Raw genomic sequence first — 18,833 nt, 5'->3', positions numbered from 1 at the left:
GAGTCAAGGAAGGAACTGGAAGTGGCTAGTCAAATCACTACTACAAGAGCAAAGAAAACAAACACACCCTTGCTTGCTTGCTTCCTTCTGTTTTACATAGTTCAGGATGCCTTCCCTGGAGAACGGTACTGCCTACCACAGGCTGGTCTTCTTCCATCATTGAACCATCAAAACAATTCCCCCACAGACATGCCCATAAGCCAACTTGATCTAGACAATTCCCCAGTTCAGTCTTTTTTCTTAGGTGCCTTTAGATTGTAGAAAGTTGACATTTAAAACTAACCCACACACTTGTTCTTCCACAAAGCTAAAGACTGGGTTGAGGTCTGTTGTACATCTGATTCCTTTGAATTGAAACGTGCCATCTAGGAGGGAAGGGTACACTCATGAGATTCCGGAGGGAAACAAGACTTATCATGTCTTGGGAGAGTGGAAAACTGCAAGATACTCAAAAGGCTCCTCTTGATAGAAGCAGTGAACAGCAACTGGAGGAGAAGAATCCAACCCAGAGCTGCTCAGAGGTTTCTTAGACCTGTCCATCTGTGGGCAAGCAGAGCAGAGAGAACCAGACGTGCAGCCTTACTGAATCATCACCCATGTTGGTAATAAAGCTGCTTTGGAGTCACCCTGTTCCTTTAAGGAACTCCTCACCCACACTCCTGCTAGTAACCCCAACAAAAGCTCATTAGTTCACCAAGTTGGACTTTGGTCTCCCCTGGTTCCCTTCTGGGGTGAGTAGACTTATATGCTGCATCTCCTCAGGAAAAAAAATCTCTCACACAGCAGAGTCCTGGATCCATTAGCAAGAGAACTGCACACATGCCCACAAAGGAAAAGCCTCTTGGGTTCCCATAGAAGAACGACAACAGGTTACAAAGTACTTGCTGAAATCCACTCCAAATTTAATTTCAAGTATTTGTACATTATGTTCTCTAAATCAGGTACTATTCTAGGTTCTTGTGTATATCAAGGAATAGAGCATACAGAAGCCCTTGCTCATAGTGCACCAGAGTAAAGTGGGTAGAGGGATATAGCAGGCAAGGTGCTGGCTTCTTAAAATAGGCAGTCCAGGGAGAGCAGGAGAGATGACTTCTGAGTGAAGCCCTAAGTGACACGACTGAGTTTCCACATAGGTGTCACAAAGAAAGGTATTCCATAGGAGGCATCAGTGGTGCAAAGTTCCTAAGTTTGCCTAGTGGGTAAAGAATCAAACGATGAACTATATATTAAGAATAAAGAGAATGGAAAAATACACAATCAGGAAAGTTATATTATGTGGGAGAAAGTTGCCTGATAGGACACAGACTTCAGCAGGACCTGGAAAGAAAGGAGGCACCAGAAGGTTTTTCGTAGCAGAGGATATATGCTTAATAAGTTAAATCAAGTCATTAAGAATAGTTTGAGAAAGGGAACATGTGAAGTAAGGGACAATCGATCTGTCAGGCTATTGTTATCAGTCACATGAAAGCTGATTAGATTGTAATGCTAGCAGAGAACAAAATTACAATTCTGGATGCATTTTGGAGATACAGTTACAGAATTTGCTAATTGATTGGCAATGGAGTATGAGGAAGGAAGGAGCCTGGGATCTGGTTTCTGCCATTGATAAAGATGAACAGAATGAAATGGAACAGGTGATGGGATTTTGAAAGCATGGCCTGATAAGGCTGAGATACCACTCGACATTAAGCAGTAGATAATTAAGAGGGCAGCTAGAAAGACCAGGAAGGCACTGTCCCTTGAAATGCATGGCAGACATGGTACCTGGCATGCACAGAATCACCATTAAATGAACTCTTCTGGATTTATCTTCAGTAATGCCAGGAGCTAAACCTCATCAGTTGACTTGGTTTCTATAATTTCTCAGTTACAATTTCAACCCATTCATTTCCATGTTTCTCACCCATAATCTCTACATAAACAAAATTCTAATGGGAGCTACCCATGATGGCACACACCTGAAATCCAACCAGGTCAGGAGAATCAGAAGTTCAAGGTCATGCTTGGCTACCTAGGAAATCAAGGCCAGCTTAGACTACATCATGAGTTGGAAAGCCCCCAAATAATAACAGTAATAATATTAATGAGGAGGAGGAGGCAGAGGGAAAGGAGATGGGGGGAGGGGAGGGGAGAGGAAGCAACTTATAAATTCCAGTTGAAAGAGCATCAGGAAATTCTCAGGTCTTTTACTGAAATCCTGGTCTTTAACATCCAGTGTATCAGTGTGGCACTCACCGTCATTTTGTTGTTGTTGCTGTATTTGTTATATCTCCAATTAAATAAAAGAGGCAATTTCTGAAGGCAAGGGAGACTTTGCTCTGAGACCTCGCTCTTGGCCATCAGTGTGTCCTCATTGTTTAAGCAGATGTATTTCGACTTACTCCACAAACCAGCATCTCAGTTCAGTCACTCTTCGTTTTTTAACACCTGCCATGCCTATGGCTTCCTCTTATGTTACTGTGCTATTTTGAAAGTATTCTTAACTTTTCGGATTGCATAAGCCCTGCTACCCTAATTATTCCCCTTCAGTGAGGCCCTATGTGTGCTATGTACACACACAACCAGAAACTTGGTCCATGGAAAACACTTTTTAAAATCATTTAAGTAGTTCAGGAGGAAGACAAAGATTCCAGAGGAAAAAAAGCAGATGTAAACAGGGGAAGAATCCGTTTCTCCACCTCTTGGGTGCTTTTTATCTATTCCACGGAAGTCTCATTCCTATGATAGTGTTGAGAAATTGCATTAACTGGTCACTGAGCAGATTTCACTGAGTAACTAGCATTTAAGCAAAATTGTATACTTCACACATGGATTTTATTCAGGTCCATTTGCAGCCTTGAATTTTACTTTATTCCCCGCTGTTTCTCTAAGACTTTAAATAGTGCTTCATCTATTGTAGGTACCAAGAAATATTCCTTCAAAGGATAAGTGCCAATCTGAGACTTCCTACTTTAATAGGCACATTTTGTTTTCACTGATTAAATTGAATATAAAATTAGTTATATATTTGGCAGAATAATCTGATTAATGATTTAGGTGAAATATTTGAGTGAAGTATAAATTAAAAGCATAGAAAATAGGCAATGAACATGTCTTTAAAAAGAGTGAGTAACTTAGATGACTGCTAATTTGTTATTAATTCATTCAATAAATATTATAGTCTAAACACAGATACTGTATTAGTTTGCACAGATACAACCATAATTTCTACCTTACAACCATTCGCAAACTAGTAAGAGAAAGACATAGAAAGAGATTACAATAAACAAGTTAATTATTACAATAAACATGTCCCTACAATATTATTGAGATAGAAATGAGCAAGTATAAGCTTCGAGTAAAATCCTAAAGGATGAACAGGTGTTTTCTTGGCAGAGGGATAGACATTGTAACCCTAATCCTAACATTCCAGGCAACAGGACCTTCAACAGAAAAGCCTTGGGGGAAAAAAAAGAACATGGCTAAACATCTACAGCTCATAAGGAGGTATACACACCATAGGATACAAGACGTAGGATTTTGACACTCACCGTAAACACAAACAAACAAATAATTTTAAGTAAGTTTAACACAGTCAGATCTATACTTTATACCCACCACTTTGGTGTTAACAATGGATTTTATGACACAAACCAGAAAACCAAATCCAGCTAGGAAGTAAGAGGCTCAAGTAACAGATGCTAAAGGCTTAGGTCAGATTAAGGCAGTCAATAGGCATGGAGAAGATGTGATAAATTTGAGAAATAATTGCAAGGCAAAGTGGGTGGGAATCAGTGATTCCTGGGTTATATCAGGAGTGAGGGAGAAAGCAAAAGCAACTGACATTTGTATTAATGACATGAAATACAGACCATGGGATCAATCCAGAGAAAACAAAAATGCCCATGGTTTCTCTACTTGAACCATTAACTTGAAATTAATCTTGAGGCAAGAAGGAGTGAGGCTTGAAGAGGCAGAATTAGGAGACCAAAGCTTACAGGCCACAGATGCCTCTTTGTCGCTGAGAGGGGATCTTCAAGGAAGGCTGTAGCAGTTGTAGCTAGGGGTGGAAGAAAAACAGCAGCAACAGATGCCATCTGGGCAATAGAATCTTGCAACAGGGAGGCATGGCGTCAGTTTTAAATATGGCTGAGGTATAACGAAATGAAGATTGCAAGACAAGATTAAGTCCAGCTTTAGTTATTTAGGACCTGACTGGTAACGGCTCCAGCACAGAAGCTTGATATGACTTAGGAGGAAATCTTGTGAAATTGGGCTGGGATTTTTGTTCAGCTATTAACTGCTGGGATACTCAGCTTTGAATTTCAGTTTCATGTCTGGAAAAATGGAAACAAAGATACAAACATTCCAGTGGGTGGATGGAAAACCTTCAAGCAATGCAAGTCAAAGCTGTCAGACATGGAATAGAGGCAAGCACAGGAGCTCGCCGAGTGGGAGGGGAGAGAATGAAAGCCTGGCCTTGTGCTTTGACTAAACCTTGGCATCCCTGTCATCCTGTGTGAGGGAACACCTGTCTGTGTAAGTGCTGAGAGGGGATCTGATGCCCCGTGGGCATCCCACCAGGTCAGGAGACTATGGCTTTATAGAAGAGCTCCTGAGGTGGCTGTGTGTGTTCTCCAGCAGCATGCAGACCTCTCAGATGGGGAGTGAAGAGATGGCCTTTGGTCTTGATTTGGGTTGGAGTTTGAAGAGCAAAGGTAGGAATAGTACTGGTAAGGGGCAGAAAGGCCAGGAGAGGAAAATAGACCTCAACACAGTCCTGTAACTAGTAGACAAATGAAAAGTCTTGGGCACTGTTCTCAGTCAAGTCCAATTCTCTACCACCCATAGAACTGGAGACATTCGGCAACTTCTGAAGTTATTTGTGGATGTCACAACTTAGGGAGGAGAGAATGTGACAAACACCTAGCAGGTAGATGATCAAGATACCATTAAGCAATAAAATACTGACACTCAAACAAAATGCATTTTTAATGCCTTTCTATGCTTTAGGTTGAATACTATAACCTTTTTAATCCTCAAAATGCTCTCAAATTCGTTCTTATGTCCAACTTACACTTGATAAAACTTAAGCTTAAGAATGAATTACTCTGGGCTGGAGAGATAGCTTAGAGGATAAGAGCACTGGCTGCTCTTCTGGAGGTCCTGAGTTCAATTCCCAGCAACCACATGGTGATCACAACCATTTAGAATGAGATCTGGTGCCCTCTTCTGACATGCAGGTAGAACAGTGTATATATAATAAATAAATCTTTAATAATAAATGAATTACTCAATGTTATACAGTAGCCATTTCCAGGCAATGAACTCAAAATGTAATGTCATTGGTTTTCACGACTTGAACTCTCAGCCATGTTTTCCAAATAACATTATATTCTGTTATCCTCCATTTTTTCCAGTTCAGATGTTATTTGCTGACACATGGACATCTCTACGGGCTGTTTTTAGGGAACCATTTCATTTGTCCTCTTAATGTTTAAGGACTATGTATCCATATGCAATGGTTGTTTAGGGATCTGCTCCTGATAATATCTTGGGTTTTCTCAGTGAGTCACTAAAGAAACACTGAGAGCCATGAACTCATTTGGACACTAGAAACATAATTGTGATATAGGAAAATAACATCCCTTCATTTAAAACCTCTATTCTAGTGAGAGAAATAGGCATTAAAGATATTCTCAAACACCTATGATAATTCCTGGTATTGGCAGTTGCTAAGGAAAAACACAGGATAAAATACTAGTGGTAAAAATTAGTGGAAGAACTTTCCTATGTGTTGGCATTTGACAGTGCCGAAATTAACAAGAAATACATGGCTACATGAGAATGTGAAGGTAAACGGCAGGAGTAAACATTTCAAGAAAAGAAGAAAAATCTTTCAAAGACTTGAACATAAGAATGGGTTTATGAGGGAGCCATTATAGGTTTAAAGAAAAATCTGGCACTAGGGAAATGTCCAGAGATCTACAAGGATGGCAGCAATAGTGGAGAGGCTACCTTAAATGCTCTTCCCCAATAATGAGATTGATGACTACCTTATATGCCATCCTAGAGCCTTCATCCAGTAGCTGATGGAAGCAGAAGCAGACACCCACAGGTAAACACTGAGCTGAACTCCTGGAATCCAGTTACAGAGAAGGAGTGATGAGCAAAGGGGTCAAGACCAGGCTGGAGAAACATAGAGAAACAGCTGACCTGAACAACTGGGAGCTCATGGGCCCCAGACTGATAGCTGGGAAACCAGCATAAGATTGACTCAGATCCTCTGATGGTGAGTGTCATTTAAGAGGCCTGGACAATCTATAGGGCCTCTAGCAGTGGATCAATATTTATTCCTAGTATATGAATGGACTTTGAGAGCCCATTCCCCAAACAGGATACTCTCTCAACCTAGACACATGGGGGAGGGCCTAGGCCCTGCTCCAAATGATATGACAGACTTTGAAGATTCCCCCATGGAAGGCCCCACTTTCCCTGCGGTGCAGAAAGGGGATGAGATAGGTGATTGGTGGAGGGCAGGGGCAGAGGGGAGGGAGAGGGAACTGGGATTGATATGTAAAACAAGCTTGTTTCTAATTTAAATTTTAAAAAAGGAAAAAAAGAGAATGGCTTTATGGAGTTTGAGTAATAATGATTAGTGGACATGAAGGGAAATTAGGCTGAAGAGGTAAGCAGGGACCAGGACCTACAGGCCCCATAAGCAAATGAGTCTTCTCAGTTGAACAAATGCTTTCCCTTTAGTGACTCTTATAAAAGACTTTTAGTAGTTGTAAGTTAAAGATTTTAAAACAATTTGATCGAACAGCATTAAAAAATCAGTGTGTTTAATGAATAATGTGCTTTTTTAAAAAGAAAACTGAAGTTGATGCTATTCCCCTCCTTTATAGTAATTGTTAATGTTCCCATCCACGTTGGCATATTCATTGCTGCCTGACATATCTATTCATTGGGTTTATAATACTGAAGAATAGCTAAGTACATGAATAGCTTCTTATCTCTTACCTTGGTACTGAAATGGAATATGGTATGCATGACCTCACATTTATTACAGTGTTGAAGGTATCTATTATTTTATGCAAATAAGATATGAGACAAAATGATATAACTAGGCTCATACATCTAGAAAGTTACCATACTCACTATAATATACAACTCCGTGTTACTCATTTTATGCATGTAAAATGTTTTAAAATAAAAACTCAGTTGCTTTATATCCCTGTCAAATGTCAGGACTTAGTACATAAAATCTGAAGCTTCTACTCCAGATTCTGTATTTATAATACAGGTGTTTGCAAAGGGCTATGGAAATAGAGAGAAGCTGGCAACTGTATCTACATGGAGAAGGTCCAAGAAAAATCTTCATGGAATTGATGACATTGAAGTTGAATTTGAAAGGGCCATGAAAGGAAGAGAGGATGGAAAGGTATGCAGAGCAAACATCAAGAGCATTTTCAGGGAATGGTTCCTATAACCCCCAAATGGATCCTGAGGCAACAAGCAGAAGCTAATAGCTACTAAATCAAGAAAAGAATTTAAGCTATAGATCTTATTTGAATGTATATAGCGCATTTAATTTAGGCAGCTTTGTATGTAAGCACCCTGAGATTTTTGAGTAGATAAAGGATATATGGAGGCTTGGGCTTTTAAAGTAAAATTCAGTGTTTAAGGCAGAACTAAAGTTTCCCAAGCTGTTGCAAGATCTTGCAAAGACATGGACAAACAAATATGAAAGCATCCTTTGAAGGTCACTCTCACACATTTCTATCATATCCCGTACGTAACATTAGCTTCCTACTTACCTTTATCCTGTGCACAAGAGGGGCAAACAGAAACACAAAGAGCTCCACGGTAGCCATGGAATTCTGGAAGATCTTCCTTCTGTTGCTCTCTTCCTCATCATTGGAGCTACTTCGGCAAGGCTGCCCTGGAGAACCCTGGTTTTCAATCTGGTGGATGAAAGCACTGCTGCCACCACCCCAGCTGGAGCCTCGGTCTGTACCCCCGAACTGATCACTGTTGCAGTCCTGTGGGGCCTCTAGAAGCATCCAATGCAGAGTATGAAGGAGTTTTGTCTCAGCAACACCCAGCTTATCCTGGTGGCCTGTATGGGACAATTACACAGCCAAGCGAAGATAAGTTCTGTGACCAGAATAATGGATGTGACCATTTGGTCTGGAAGAACATATCATCTTTTGTCTGTAACTCCATTTCCCAGGAGACACTAGCAACACCCCAAACTTCATGCAACCACCATTTATAAGACACATTGCCACTTGGGGATCTTTCTTACTGGCCAGGATTTCTACAGAACACCATGCTACAGTATTTCATCAGATTCCTAAATGTTTTTCCAAACAGGTCTATCTGATCATGAAGAAAAGCATAGACAGTGAAGATTAAAAAAAATATTCTATTTTAGACCTGACCTGGAAAGGTCCCTGTAACAACAAAATAGAGACACAAAGGGGAAGAGTTAGATGAAAGGTGGGTACTCTAACATAGGAGAAATGTCTGGAACCTATTAGTAGAAGAGGAAGGCAATTTGCAAGATAATCATTACCTATCTATCTTCTATCTATCTATCTATCTATCTATCTATCTATCTATCTATCTATCTATCTATCTATCTATCCATCTACCTAACCATCTATCTAATACAATAAAACTGAAGAAATACCTTAGGACAGTGGTTCTCAACCTATGGGTTAAGACCCAACCCTCTTGGCAAACCCATCTCCAAAGACATTTACATTACAATTCATAAAAGTATCAAAGTTATAGTTATTAAGTATTGATGTAGATAGTTTTATGGTTGCAGGTCACCACAATATGAATAACAGTAGCCAAGGGTTGCATTGGGAAGGTTGAGAACCACTGCCTTAGGAGAATATGCCAAGTTCATGAACACAGTTGCATTAGGAATTAGAAGGATAAAAGGAAGATGGCAGGCTGGGTCCACAATCTTTAGCACACCTGATGTCATTTTTAATGTTTAAGTGGAGAGCTCATTCATATATACAAAGTTAAGAACAAGGAAGCCTGGTCCCTTTTGTAAAGTGGCAATGACAATGGTATGGACAGGAAGGAAACCCTATGATAATTCCATAAGAAAATACATGTGAAGTGCCTGGGATGGTGGAACTACTTAACACATGTCCTTGTACACACTGAACATGAAGAACAATTTAATTCAGCAATGCAATAGCACCCACCTAGTTTGTTCCTGTTTGACAGCAGGGTTGCAGTGCAGTGAAGAACATGAGGGAGGGCGGCCTGCACCAGCTCCCACCGGGAAATGCTCTGGATGGCTTCAGAGAGGGCCGGGGAGAGGCCATGCAGTTTGTTTTCCACCAACACTCGTTCAAAGGACTGCAGATTTCAGATTTTAGGAAGCATACAAAACAAAGAATTGGAGACTATTAAAAGCTAATGCTAAAACATTTCATATCCTAAAAGATAAGCATAGAGCTCACTCAGTTTGTAGTTTTTGTTTTGATTTTTGTTTTTGGTAGAGGGACTCCTATTCTAGCCAAGTGTACACTGTCCTGCAGTCATTCAGCCATAGGTCATTGTCAACTGTCAGTAGGCTTTGGACACCAAGTATATGGTATATGGTCTAAAATGATCTGTTTGTTGTTGTTGTTGTTGTTTTCCCAGACACGGTTTCTTAGTGTAGCCTTGGCTGTCCTGGAACTTGCTCTTTAGACCAGGCTGGCTTCATACTCACAAAAATTCACCTGCCTCTGCCTCCCAAGCGCTGGGATTAAAGGTGTGCACCACCACCACCTGTCATGTGATCTATGTTTTTATTTCTGCTAAAATAAGTTTCTTCAAATAACAACCTATTAGCTATAAAGATATTGTATTATACTTACAATATTTTATAAAAATGTTTTTGAGTATACAAAGCAGCTAGTACAGCTCTAGACCAAAATGAGATATGTTCCATGAAAGCATCTTCAGAAAGGGAATTTATGTCAGTGTGCTCAACAGATGTTAGTTGAAATAGAAGGTTATTTCAAGAAATCTGATTTGGGGCCACTGACTCATTTAATCTTCAGTGATACAACAAAGGAAGTCCTTAGCTAAACCAGAAAGGGAGAGGAGGGGAACAACAGTCAAATGAGCCATTTTTGCCTTGTGTTTTACTAAATTTCCTATCATTGTCAAATAGGTGTTCAAACGGTAAAGAAAGCTACAAGAAAGAAGTTTGACTTACACAAGTTTTCCTTTGTTTTGTTTTCTTTGTTAAAGGTAGAGAATGTCTGCACAAGACACCAACCAGCTATTAGAACAAAGTCAATGTAGACTTAACTTGTATGAACATGATTCATGTTAAAGTGCCCTAAATGGTCAATATATTTGTGCAACTGTCTTGTGGAGGGCTGTAACATAAACCTTGCATGTTCTACCTGTATTGCTGTAATTATTACAATATTTGGGAAGAGGATGAATTACTACTCTCGTCATCTCAAGGAACTGAGTAGTTAATGTTATTTCTTCTTCAATGCTGCTGATGTAACCTTTAATAACTTTTGTCCTTTATTGATGTCGATTTGCCTCATTCCCCACTTGCCTACTTATCCTTGCCTAAAACCTGACTACTTGATATTCTGTGAGTACTTTAGAAACATCAGAGATATCTTTACCAAGAACAGAGAATAGTCATGGTTATTTTAACCTAAATTGTCAGCATGATAGAAGTTGTTGCAATAATCCAGATACAAGAAATTACACTGATACTGACAAGGAAGGCAAGTTTGAAAGTATCTTTGTGATAATCCAATAAAGCCAATGTCTCCATGTGTATGTGCCTGTGTGTTTGTGTGTGTGTGCCTCTGTGTGTGTGTGTGTGTGTGTGTGTGTGTACACACGTGTGTTTAAGTCTCCAGTTGATTTCCACCATAATTTGTGGATCTTACACTTCAGAAGTCGTGGAAGATCATCCATACAGCCACTTAAATATGTTTGGCAGCATGGGAAGGTACAGCTTTCTACTTTCCCAATCTAAATCCATATGCGGAGCTGTTAAGATCCATTTCACTTTTCCTTATGATTTCCTGTCTTATTTTCTCAGTTTGCAAAATATGTCTGATAAAGCTATGGGATTCCTTTAGAACCTCGGGGCAAGTTCAACTTCATTCTATATCAATATTAATAGCACTATTTTCATGATGATTTTGAACTGTTCCCTTTCAGACCTGCAGAATGTATACAAAACATAAAAAGTATAGAATTGCTTATTAAGTTATTTAAGTACTTCACAGCCATTCATTGTATGAATAACCAGGCCACAGTTGTCTCTGTTTTGTTGATTAATGATTTGACTTTTCAATCTTTTCTAAAGGCTCTGCTGGGCCTAGTTCTACACTCTCTGCCTTTTCTTCCACTGCCTCCTCAATCCCACCTACTCCTCTAGCTGATTTCCACCTGATGCTAAGGTCCTTTGTAGTTCCCTCTGCTCACCTCTCAAGATGAGATTCCTTCCTTCATTCCTTGTGTCTGCCCAAGCATCACATTAGTAAAGCTATACCTACAGACTGCCTATAAAACAAAACCCCTACCATAGGATTTCTAATATGTGTTGTTACTTTTCTCCATATATCTTATTATGCATTTTATGTATCTATTCTTCTGTGGTCTTTCTGCCTCATGCTAGAAGGCAAACAAACACTGTGTTTTGTTTACATCTTTACCCTACTCCAACAGTAGAACTGTGCCTGGTACATGATAAATGCTCACTAATATTTGTCAATTGAATTAACTTGTGGAGTTAATATGATTCTGTCTTTCCTTGGGTTAAATCATCACACAGAATATGGAAATAATTATTAAATGATAAGAATCACATACCACACAAGAGGCTTCATATTGCTTCCCCAGCTTAGGCCTCAAAAATGCACTGAAAAATTAGTAAAGGTTTTTGTTATAAACATGAGCAAAACTATTTTAAAGCATCTTTATATTATATTTTCAATAAATAGGGCATGGCGCTACAAAACTCAAATTTCATGTTTCCGTATAGCTTGTTAATGAGCAGCTGTTGGACAGCTGACGACATTTGCTTTTGCACATTAATTACATACATGAAAAAGATGTAGCTCTTTACAATTTTCCATACCACTGTGATTTTGAATCGGATTCTAAATCGTCAGTGAATAGAAGTGGTGCATTCCCCGTGCGTGCAGTTATCTTAAAAACTGAAAAATGAGCACAGATATGGGTCATGATTCCCAGCATCTATTTTCATATGTACCCAATCTCTAAAATAACAAGAAAGACCTTTACTGTTTATAGCATGGGTGTCAAGCCCAGCCAGGTGCGATAAATCTATCAAAAATCACTCTGCTCGGGGGCTTTGATCATGAAGACAACACTGGCTGATTCCAAGCAAATATGGTTAACAAGTGGGCACAGCAGACATGTCAAACATGCTAGAAAACAACAGGTCACCAGGCAGGGATTACAGCAAGAGATGGTGGGGGAATTGGAGGAGAGCGAACCAGTCCCAATTACCTTCCTAGCTCCCCGCCCCCTCTGCCCAGGGCTTTCTGCCCTCCCACCTCCTCGATAATGTATATATTTATTCGAAAACTGCCAATCTGCTTGTTGTCAAACTTCAGTGAGATTTCTTTTTTCTTTTTCTTTTTTCTTTTTTTAAATGCGTGCTCTTAAGTGGGTGCAGAGGACTCGCTTTCCACCCCAGAGACGTTGCTAGCTGCAGGCTGCGGCGCGGCCTCGGTGACAGAGTGGTTGCGGTGGCGACGACCCGGCGACCCCCGAGCGCCCCTAGCCCGGCGCCCCTCACCTGGTTTGCCGCCACAGGAAGGTCTGGATGGGTAGCGGGATGCCGCGGCCGCCGTCCTGCTCCTGGCCCTCGGAGCTCTTCCTCTTCACCATGATGGTGGCTCCCGGGAGTCCTACCGCAGAACCCAGCGCGGGCTCCTCGCCGGCCGCCGCCGCCGCCTCCTCCTCGTCGCGCTGCTCCCCCCAGCTCTCATCCCCTCCTTCCCCGAGGCAGAGGCGGCTCTCCTCGCCGCCGGCCCCCGGCGCTCGCCCCTTCCCCCAGCCTCCCCGCGCGCGGAACATGGCTGATGGAGGAGGGGGAGGGCCGGAGGAGCGGCGCGGCGCGGAGGGGGGGCGCTCGGAGCAGCCGGCCAGCCCGCCGCCCCCGCGCCCTGCTTTCAGCACCTCCCACTGTGGACAGCGGCCCGCGCCGGGCGGCCCAGCCGCGGAGCAGAGCCGGGGGCCGGGGCTGGAGCTGCGGGGTGGCCGCGGGAGTCCACGCTCCGCATGGCACGGGCACGCCGGTCCCCCGCGCGGCCTCTTCGGCACCCAGGGTTCTGCTTGCTCCTCTCGGAGGGCACCCCGCGAGTGTCTCCTGTCCTGCTCCCCAACCTCTGTGTCCGAAGGACTGTCGACCTCTGGGAAGGAGGAGCTTTGGAGAGCCGCAGAGCAGTCGCTAACTCTGGCATCATTCGCACCTCTTGCAAAGAGGTCAGCAGTCCATCTCGGGTTTAGCAGGAAGAATGCAGGGGGAAATGACTGGAAAATGAAATCAGGGCAGGAGGCAGGCGTGACAAAGTGAGAGGAAACGGAGAAGTTTTCCTGTGTGAGAAGTGGTTTACACTGAGTAAGGAGAAGTCAGCCTAGCTTGATTTACCAAAGCAGGGGTGGAACAAACTAATCAGTGTGGGTTTCATCTAGTTGCAAGTTGAGAGGCAACGTATGAATCAGGTGGAGAAGCATGGTTTATTATAGGCCGTTAAATGCAGTCTGGTGGTCTTGTTCACTCTGGTGATAGCTGCCATTTTCCTTCCGTGTGTCGAATGCCTACATAATTTACAGCTATGTTCCTTTAACCAGCATTATCTAACACGGAGACAAGTGGGGGTGAGGTGAGATGGGGTGACACAAGCTGACTACAAAGCCAATGTTGTAGATGTATCTACCTGCCAATGACTAAAACAAACCAAACAAAAGCAAACCAAAAAAAAGTAGCCATATCCCTAAGATACGATCATACTACTTGAAATGACAAGTCAGATCTTAGGCCATTATCTTAAGAGATAGGACAAGATATTCTCTCATAACAACATTCATATCCCACATGGAGAAAACTCTGTGATACATAGTGATCTTTAAGACCTGGAAATAAACTTTTCATTTTTCTTTCTTGAAGATATGTTTGAATAAGGATCTCAAATATTTTATTTTAGTGTCTTGCTAGGGAGCCCAAACTGCCCTCAAACTCTCAGCTGTCCCCCTGCCTCATCCTTCTAAGTTCTGGGATTATAGAAATGCCCACCCAGGAGAATATAGATCTTAAAATAGACTAACATAGAGACTGGATAAAAAAGTATTTGATTAATACTTATTAAGTATATTCATATAACAGGAACTATTTGTATGTTGACTCTAGTCCACAAAAGATTCCCAGTGTTTAAGGGAAGACAGCCACGTGCAGAGAAGAGTTTTATAGCAAACATGAGCACAGGTTCAGTCATGTGCAGAAGGACAAGGAAGAAAATACAGACAGGTATCTGTTGTTGAAAAGGAAACTTACTGACAGTGAAGTAAAAGTATACTTTGTGTGTGGTTGATGTGAACGGAGTTAGGAGGGGAACTAGAAAAGTATTTTATGAGAGCCCAAGTCAGTGTCATGACACTGAAGTTACAAGATAGACACGATAGCATTTGGTGGCCACGAGGCACAATGAGAAAGAAATAGCAGTGGCAGAGGCATAAGGCCTTACCCACATGATTTGGCTCTAACCCACTGTCTGCTGGGCACATACCCCACAGAAGTGGAAAAGTGTGCCACGGTCTGATGAAAAAGCCACATAAACATGGAAAATACACAGAGAATGTGGATACTATATGCTATATTGTCTTTAAGTTGTTTGATTGCTGAGGAAAGAGCTACAGCTGCTACAATATGTTTGATTATAAATGCTGCTAAATTAATCCAATTTATACATTTTAAAAATGCTTTGACTTCTAAGTTTGACTCTAAGGACAGATTACTTGGGAAAAGAGTTTTTGCTTGTGTTTCCACAGAAAATGGAAAGCAATGGATTCCTTCCAGACTATATGGTTTGATCAAGCAAGACCCCCTGAAGCAGTGACCCAAGTAATTCTACATCTAAAACAACTGAGATGATGCAGTCATAGATGACTACAGACAGGATTTCTGGGTTTTCTCAGGATCCCCATGACATTGCCCCCAACCAGCAGGAAGCAGTTTGGAATGAACAATGCCCAAATTCCCAAATATTTTTTATAAATGTTTGTTTTCATTTAGATGGGGTTGGTTATAAATGGTAATGGTCACAGTTAATCTCTTTTTAAAGAAAAAAAAGGGAATAGGAAATGGTGATCAATACTTTACATTGGTATGGATTTTTCATTTATTGATACAAAGTTAAGATCAATTTTGTGATATGCATAATTAAATACAGATTATATAGTCACCTATAATAGTCAAAACTTAGGTTAGTTAGGTTTTGTGGATATACAGAGATGTATTTGAGATATATATTCTTCAAACCTTTCAAAGACCTACAGAATGTATGACATTCATTTAAATGCTTTAGGGTTTTTCTTGACAGTGAGACACAACTGCTCCTGGCACACCAATTATACCTTAGAGGAAGATGGGCATTGAAGAAACTCGTTATGGAGTTTGCTTTCAACATTGCAAGATTAGCCATTTGGGCAAGAAACTGCCCTTGCCTGGACTGTTTGTTGCTGTATAAACTGGACATGCAGGGCCCTCAAGAAAGTGACTTCTGAATTTAAAAAACAAGATGAACAGTCCTGAAGGGTTCCTACTGAAATGGAGAAGCGTGCCAGACACACTGTGGCCTATGGGCTGAAGATGGATGCCCCAACGTTACAGAGGACCTTCGGGTGACTGTTGAGGTAGCAAGATGTCTCTGTCAATTCTAGAGTTTATATATTATTCTTCTGTAGTCTTTGATGGAGTTGAAGACAGATAGTTATGGTTATAGTTTTCTTCAGTTATTATAAAAGATAAGTTACCCTTCTTTTTATTTAGACAGAAAAGAGGAGATGATGGGGAATGTACTGTGTATGTTTATCTTCTTGTTGGTTGTTGAATAAAGTACTGTTGGCCAATGAAGAAGCAAGTTAGACAGGACTAGGAGTCCAGGAGGATTCTGGGAAATGTAGTAAAAGGAAGTCTTGTGATACAGGCAGGAAGTGACATAGCAGGCAGACTCATATATAAGCAAGGGCGAGAAGGAAGTCGTTCCTTTTTCTCTTCCCCCTGCTCTCTGCTCTGGAGCTGCCATGTGATCCCAGCAAGAGAAGATGCCAGCAGCTGGTGTCCAATAAGTCAAGTCTTTATGTTTGATAATTAAGACTGAGCTAGCAGATGAGAAGTCCTAGTCATTGGTCAGGCAGCATTTGTACCTAATATAAGTCTCTCTGTGTTACTTGGGACCTTAACATGGTGGTGAGTGGAACCAGAGTGGTCTGGTGGAAAGCACCCACGTGGCAGCAGGTCTCGGGTGGTTGGAGTAAAGACTTACCGTTACAAAGGTCTCTAGTGATGACAAGATGTTAGTTATCTCTTATCTATGCTCACATTAGAAAACACCAGCCAAATTTTCAGGTTTTGAACAACTAAATATATGGTGACTCTGTTTAAAAAGAAAAACACAGGCAAGGAGAAGGATGTTTCTGTTTGTGTGCATGCATGTGGGCATTAATGAGTTATTCTTAACTCTTCATTGGAAATTCCAACAGTCACCATCAGGAGAGAACTAAACAACAGCATATGGACTTCAGAAGCAGTAACACGGTAGAAAGACCAATTTTGTCGTTAGTTTTACATAGAAAGTCACTGAAACCATGACAATAAATGAGATCTGGTTTCATATATAGGAAGTGAAAGAAGGGCTTGATTTGAAAGTATAGGAATCATCAACAGATGATTAGCAGATTCAAAAGTAGCCCTAAGATTCCCATAGTGGCTGTCCTTACATAGTTTCTCCTAGAAAGTCTAAGGACTGCTATAAAGAGATTTATATAAGCCTTCTGGATTTAGAAATATTGGTAGCCTTAATATCTTAGAGAAGTTTCAAGCAAATAAACAAAAGTGAACAGATGCTGCCAAGTTCCCTTATACTCCTTTGCCCCCTACCCACAGTTTTTCCCGTTATTAACACGGTACATTATTGTGGTATAACCGTTATTATTAATTCACTAATATTGGTACATTATTATTAACTGAATCCATAGTTTATAGTAGTTCTGGCTATTTGTACAGTACAGTATATACATTTTGCCCAATAATGCCACCCATCCATCATTATAGTAGCACATAATACAGTTTCATTTGGACACATTCTCCTATACTCAGGCTATCCATTTTTCTTTCCTTCCCTCTTCCCACCCCTGGCAACCATTGATCTTTTTACTGCCTGGAGAGTTTTGCTGTCCCCAGAATATCACACAATATGCGGCTTTTCCAGACAGGCTGTTTCACATTTGTGTGTGTAAATTTGTGTGTTTAAATTTTCTCCCCTTTTTAGCAGCATGGTAGCTCATTTCCTTGTATTACCTAACATGATCCCATTGTGTCCATCAAAGGACTGTGGGGGTTGGGGGGGTGTCTCGGCAACCACCCAAACTAGCAGCGTGCTGATGCATGAAAGATAAGAAGGCAGCTTGGTTCATCATAACTCTGCAGCTGCAGTTGGTTCAAACTTTGAGAGTTTGACCTTGAGCAGTTTACTTTAGGTGTATTTAAGTAGGCACAATTTGGAAAAAAACTTCCCTTGTGATAATTAACTCAATCCCATGTGCATCTAAAAGCTCAAAACATGACTAAATCAAAACTTTTGTAGAGTACAAGTGACATCCTCCATAAAGATAGATTCTATAGCTTAACTGAGGAAATGATGTAAAAATAAACAAGTTCAGGATAAGATATTAAGGAGGGCATCACTGTAGATTGACTGAGACAGACAAGATCCAGATAAAGGTCTGGGGAAGCAGGTGTGGCCTGTCCACATAGAGGTTCATTGGGCTGTTAACCACATCCATTCCCAGCCTTCTGGGTAGAAAATGGGTTATATACGTCTCCCTTTGAAAAGACAACACCGTGGGTTTAACATTTCTGGTTCCCTAGTGCTTTCCTGCGAGCACAAGGACCAACGTGCCTCCAAAGGAAGGACAGACATTTTTCAGTTGCTTTCACTGCTGACAACTGTGAATTAAGTTTCTATAAATTCTTCCACATACTTTGTTTGTAGACATGAGTTCTAAATGTATTTGGTTCTAGGTTTGAAGCACCTCATTTTTTTGTATTCTATAATAAAAACTGATTAACTTTGTGGTAGCACGTGTCCAGAATTCCATCACGCTCGAGGTAAGGGCAGGTGGATTGCCACAAGTTCAAGTCCACTCTGTTCTACATAATGAGTTTACAACCAGCCATATGATACACTGTTGAGACTGTGTCACAAAAGGAAGGGGAGAAGGAAGGCGGCAAACTGTCTATTAAAGTTGATGTACTGACAGTATTCTAACATGATATTCTTATGGGCAAGAAAGTTATCAAATAAGGCAATGTCGACATTATTTGAAGAAAGAATAATTAATAAACAAGTTCTGAAGGAGCAAACACCTAGTATATTGTTTGTCCTTGAAAGAGAAACAAGTGACTGGAAATTATATAGTAAGACTAGCAGAGGTGAAATTAACAGGAAAAGACCTATGTCTGCTAAGAATGGATTGATGGTCATTTCCTAACAATGAATTTAATGGTGAGGGTACAGAAGTTTTCAAATGTATGTTGTATA

The 18,833-nt window shown here is 40.9% G+C and overlaps 1 protein-coding gene across 6 annotated transcripts in view; it reads right to left on the bottom strand.

Moving 5' to 3' along the window:
• Unc80 (unc-80 homolog, NALCN channel complex subunit) overlaps positions 1-12,900 on the bottom strand; it is a 176,704-nt gene extending 163,804 nt beyond the window's left edge. For all 6 annotated transcript variants that reach the window (XM_035441010.1, XM_035441013.1, XM_035441011.1 and 3 more), the window contains exons 1-4: positions 12,809-12,900; positions 11,854-11,902; positions 9,213-9,369; positions 7,800-8,101 (exon numbers count right to left, since the gene is read on the bottom strand). In XM_035441010.1, coding sequence (XP_035296901.1) covers positions 7,800-8,101; positions 9,213-9,369; positions 11,854-11,902; positions 12,809-12,900 — 600 coding nt within the window. The remainder of the gene's footprint in view (positions 1-7,799; positions 8,102-9,212; positions 9,370-11,853; positions 11,903-12,808) is intronic.
• Between the last annotated feature and the right edge of the window lie 5,933 nt (positions 12,901-18,833).

The sequence above is a fragment of the Cricetulus griseus genome, chromosome 2, assembly GCF_003668045.3.
Source record: "Cricetulus griseus strain 17A/GY chromosome 2, alternate assembly CriGri-PICRH-1.0, whole genome shotgun sequence".
NCBI lineage: Eukaryota > Metazoa > Chordata > Mammalia > Rodentia > Cricetidae > Cricetulus > Cricetulus griseus.
Note: the sequence above shows the minus strand (reverse complement) of the source record. Positions and strands in the feature narration are given on the sequence as shown.